This window comes from Gavialis gangeticus, unplaced genomic scaffold (genome assembly GCF_001723915.1).
Source record: "Gavialis gangeticus isolate Ggan-Ray unplaced genomic scaffold, GavGan_comp1, whole genome shotgun sequence".
Lineage (NCBI taxonomy): Eukaryota > Metazoa > Chordata > Crocodylia > Gavialidae > Gavialis > Gavialis gangeticus.
In genome coordinates, this window is record NW_017729032.1 from 247,048,025 (window position 1) to 247,052,591 (window position 4,567).

The following is a 4,567-nucleotide window of genomic DNA, read 5'->3' on the forward strand; positions in this document are numbered from 1 at the left end:
GTATTTAAAAAAGGACTTCTTGTTGCCCTTGATCTGGGTAGCTAGTCCCACTTTCATCTCTGCCTTGGCCTTCCTGGCTGCCCCCCTGCAGCCCCGAGCAACCGCAGTATAGTCCTCCCTGGTGATAGCCTCTCCCTTCCATTGGGTGTACGTCTCCCTTTTAGCTAGGAGACATTCCTGGATGCTTTTGGTGAGCCACGGGGGCTTTTGCACCCTCCTGCTCCCTTTGATCCGTGTTGGGATTACCTCCCTTTGGGCTTGGGCATTGTCCCTCTTGCTGGTCCTGCGATGTAGGTCCAAGATGACTTGGAGCCAAACCCTGAGCTCTGAGTACTGGGCAGGCTCTGGCTTCCCCAGCCTCTGCCCTGCCACAAAAATGTGTCCTTACAGATAAGAGATTCCCCCAAATCCTCCCCACCCAGGGTATCACAAGACATGCACTTGGACTCCTCTTACTCTCGGAAAGGAGGATTCCTTTATTCACAATATTACTCATGAGTGAAGACAGTAGTAGCAATTTTAACTAAGAGCCATTTTGGTTATGACCTCAAACTCCACTGGGTCCTGAGTCACAAGCGAGTCCTCCAGGGAAGGAAAGATCAGGATTTCCAACAGAAAGAGATAAGGCAAAATTAAGTTGGGGATCCTTTTTGGGGGTGGGACTGGGAAAAGGGGGTGCAAAAAGCATGTGATCTGGGAGCTCTCCCAATGCAAGGCAGTCTAGACTGTGGCTGGCAAGTGGGAATGGCTGCTGACAAGGCACAGAAGCAGGGCTGATATTTTTCCTTTTGCATATTTCATGCTGTATCCAAGGACCAGCAGCTCAGGATTGAGTTTTTGAAAACTAGATATATCCAGATTAGCCTAAAGTAGGGGTGGGCAATTATTTTGGGCAGAGGGCCACTTGCTGAGTTTTGGCAAGCCGTTGAGGGCTGCATAACAAGCAGCCCAGCGCAGATTAATATTAGTTTTCTGAATTTTTTAGGGGCCCCACAGGCTGGATAGAATAGCCTGGTGGGCCGCATCCAGTCCCCCGGCCACATTTTGCCCACCCCTGGCCTAAAGTCTTCCTGGCTCACCTCAGACTGGTTTCAACTCATGCCAGTTGATCAGATGCAGATTTCCTGAGCACCCCTTGCCAATTCACCTAACTTCATGGTCCTCAGCTGTGCTGCATTGTAGGCAAACTACCCCGATGAAGTTTACCTATAAGAGCTTGAATTAGAAAACATGGGAGTACCAGTACAGAGAGCTCAGTGACATTTAACTCAAAGAGCTGTCTAGATCAGCTCAGATCAGAGTCAGACAACGTGTTGGCTAGGCTCCTCTCTTCACTGTTGCTTCAGCTAAAGCAGGGAGAAATGTGCTTAAAGTTCCTGATGCATTTGTAGCCTTTGAATTTCTGTCTTCCTTCTCTGTAAGCATCCCTACTTGTTTTCTGGTAGGATTAAATGTCTTTAGTGGCTTTGCACAGGTATAATCAATGAAGTAGGCAAAAGACTGAGGCACAGAAGAAATAAGAGCCTATGCCCATGCACAGCTGAGTCAGCTTAGCAGTGATGGTCATAGCAAAATACAGCATAACACCCCTCCCAAAAAAACCCAAACAGAAACAAGGCTACTTTTCAGGTGATCACATCTAACAGAGAAGGGTTGGGAGCATTTCTACTTAAACGCTTTTCAGAGTGGTACTGGATTTCCTTGGTTAAATTGTGTTCTTAGTCTATAGAAGTGTATTAATTTAGTTTTTTCCCCTTAGGGCAGTAATTTTTAAACAGGGTGATGCAGCCTTCTAAGGTGCCATGAGATCCTTTCCAAGGTGTTGTGGGTGCCTCACAATATTAGGAATGTACTTGGTAGCTGTGTTGGTCTGAGAAAAGAAGACAAAAAACTAGAACTCTTGGTTCTAAAATGATACCTTTTATTAGACCAACTGGGAAATCGCAAGAAAAAGACAATTTTCTTGCAATTTCCCAGTTGGTCTAATAAAAGGTATCATTTTAGAACCAAGAGTTCTAGTTTTTTTGTATGTCACAATATTAGGTTTGTTGGTTGTAGCCATGTTGATATAAGGACATAGGCAGACAAGGTTCTTTGGGTAGATGTGAGATCTTTCATTAGACCAACTACATCGTTAGAAAAATTGTTCACTGCGAGCTTTCAGGCATAACCCCCTTTCATCAGGCATAGAGAGTCTGCTGGTGTTTTGTGTACTCTACTGGGTGAAATAGAAGCAAAAATGCAGGTCTGTGAAAATGCAAATATGTGACAGTGAGGATCAGAGGGAATGGGAGACAATGGGTGTGAGACAGGTAGCTAGGGGGAAGGGGAAATGTTGGACTGGTAATAAAATCACAATATCAGCACTGGTAAGTGTTTTAAGCACCTAAACATGATTCATAAAGTAAGCCCAGAGATTTCAGAGAGGATCCATATTGTCAGAAACACTCTGACCTGTTGTGGTCTCTTTGAGTTCTTTGCAATAGGAAAATTACTCTATTATTTTTCTGTAGTCAGCCTTTTTTAAGAACTGGCATTTTCCAAGAGGTGCCTTGAGTCTGCCAAGGTTGAAAACCCCTGCCTTGAGGTTTCTTTTTGCACGTTTCTCTACATGTGTGGCACAAAAAAAAAAAGATGACAAATTAAATCCAGGGTCTTAAATCTTTACCAAAATACAGCATTAATGAAGCAGACAAATTCTGTAGAAGAATGTGGGTGTCCCCCTCCCTTATAAATAAGACTGACACAGCTTTTAAAACCACATAACTTTTATAAATACAGGTAATCCTTAACTTTTGAGTTATGTTTCACACTTACAACGTTTATAAATTGACATCCCTGTTTCAACTTTATGACATCAGTTTTGACTTTACAATGCTTGATCCGATGCAATGCCATGCCAGTGAACAAGTTCAGTGAGTTGCTCATCTCCCTGGAGATCATCTGTCCAAGCTTCTTTGGACACTTTCTTTAAGAAAGCAGACAAGACTCCTGAGAAGAGTCCAGCCAAGAGCCCTTCGGAAAGTCCAACCAAGAGCCCTTCAACACGTCCACCAAAGTCACCTCAAAGAAGTTCTTCCAAATCAATATGATTGCTATTTACAATGTAAATACATCAATGTAGTAGCTATATTACTCATCTATAATTGATCAAGTACAAAATTCTGGGATATTTTTGGTGAAAATAAGGTATCGGGCCTTGGTTCAGGAACCAATCCCCCATTTATAACATTGACGCTTGCTTGATTTTTACAGACATTGTGGCTGTGGAGGCAAAGCATGTGTTCTGGTCTGATTGAGAACTATGTGGCGGCTATGATGCTGAGTGCAGCTGGTGATGCTCTGGGCTATTACAATGGAAAATGGGAGTTCCTCCTGAGTGGTAAGGAGATTCATGAGGAGCTGAAAAAGATGGGAGGCCTGGACAAGATTAATATATCAGGCTGGAAAGTCAGTGATGATACTGTGATGCACCTGGCAACAGCAGAAGCCCTGATAGCTGCTGGAGGACAGCCTGAGCTCCCACAGTTATATTCCCTCCTAGCGAAGCACTACAAGGACTGTATGGCTCACATGGCGGGTAGAGCTCCAGGTAATCCTATCTAATTTTATCACAAAACAGTACTTCCTCGGTTTCATTCACTTCCTAGCTAACACTGCCCTGGAGTGTTTTTGTTTGATTATAACTTTACCAGTGTCATATGTTCAGGCTGTGTTTTACATGTTGGGTGCCTGTAAATTGACTAAAGGAATCGGAACTTGTGGTAGGTGATATCTTTTATTAGACCAGCTAGAAGTTTGCAAAAAAATAAGTTCTTTATTTGCAAACTTGCTGCCTTGTAACACTAGGAAGATTTCAAAGAGACCAGGTTTCAGAGAGGAAAATCCAGGCCACTTCTGTTCCCAATCCATGTAGCTACCTTAGTGTTAGTCGGTTGGTAATGTCATTAGCTCTTCTGAGAGCTGCCTCCAGAGTTGGAAGTAGCCTAGCTACATTAATGGAGCCCTGTGCCTAAAAATTAGCTCTGCTTTTAAGCTAGTTAGCTTCACCACAGCACGGTTCTGTTGCTTCTTAATTTAGGAGGTAGCCTGTGACTACCACCCAAACAGGAAGCAATATAGCTGCATGCGTTCATTCATGCTGCTGCTTCTCAGCAGGGGCAGCAGGATGTTACCTGGTACCAAAGGAACAGACAGGGCTGAGCTGGCTGATCCAGGACCAGTTCTTCAAAGCCTAGGCTTCTTGGGGTCAAAGAGACAGAACCCCCAAATTTCAGACTATCCTTGGAAAACTTGGGGTAGGTGGTCTTCTTCCAAGTCTTTGTCTTGCTGGTTGATTTCTTTGTTTATTTAAAATTTCAGTTAATAGGGTCCAGCCACTTCTGAGAATGAGCTTTGGGGTGACTGCAGTTCTGCCTCCAACTGCCTTCCCCCATCTTGAAAAAACATGTATATGACTCTTTGTTCTAAGCTGTGGCATCACCATACATCTGTGGAAAGTGCAGATATAGCAGGTGGTGATCTTTGCATCAGGAATCTGCTTTTTTTTTTTTTTTTTTTTTTTTTT

At 43.6% G+C, this 4,567-nt stretch overlaps 1 protein-coding gene across 2 annotated transcripts in view; it reads left to right on the forward strand.

Annotated features, from left to right (window-relative positions):
* The window catches only part of ADPRH (ADP-ribosylarginine hydrolase), a 21,437-nt gene that overhangs the window by 2,986 nt on the left and 13,884 nt on the right, over positions 1-4,567 (forward strand). For both annotated transcript variants that reach the window (XM_019525699.1, XM_019525697.1), the window contains exon 2: positions 3,256-3,592. In XM_019525699.1, the coding sequence (XP_019381244.1) occupies positions 3,280-3,592 (313 nt within the window). In that variant the 5' untranslated portion in view covers positions 3,256-3,279. The remainder of the gene's footprint in view (positions 1-3,255; positions 3,593-4,567) is intronic.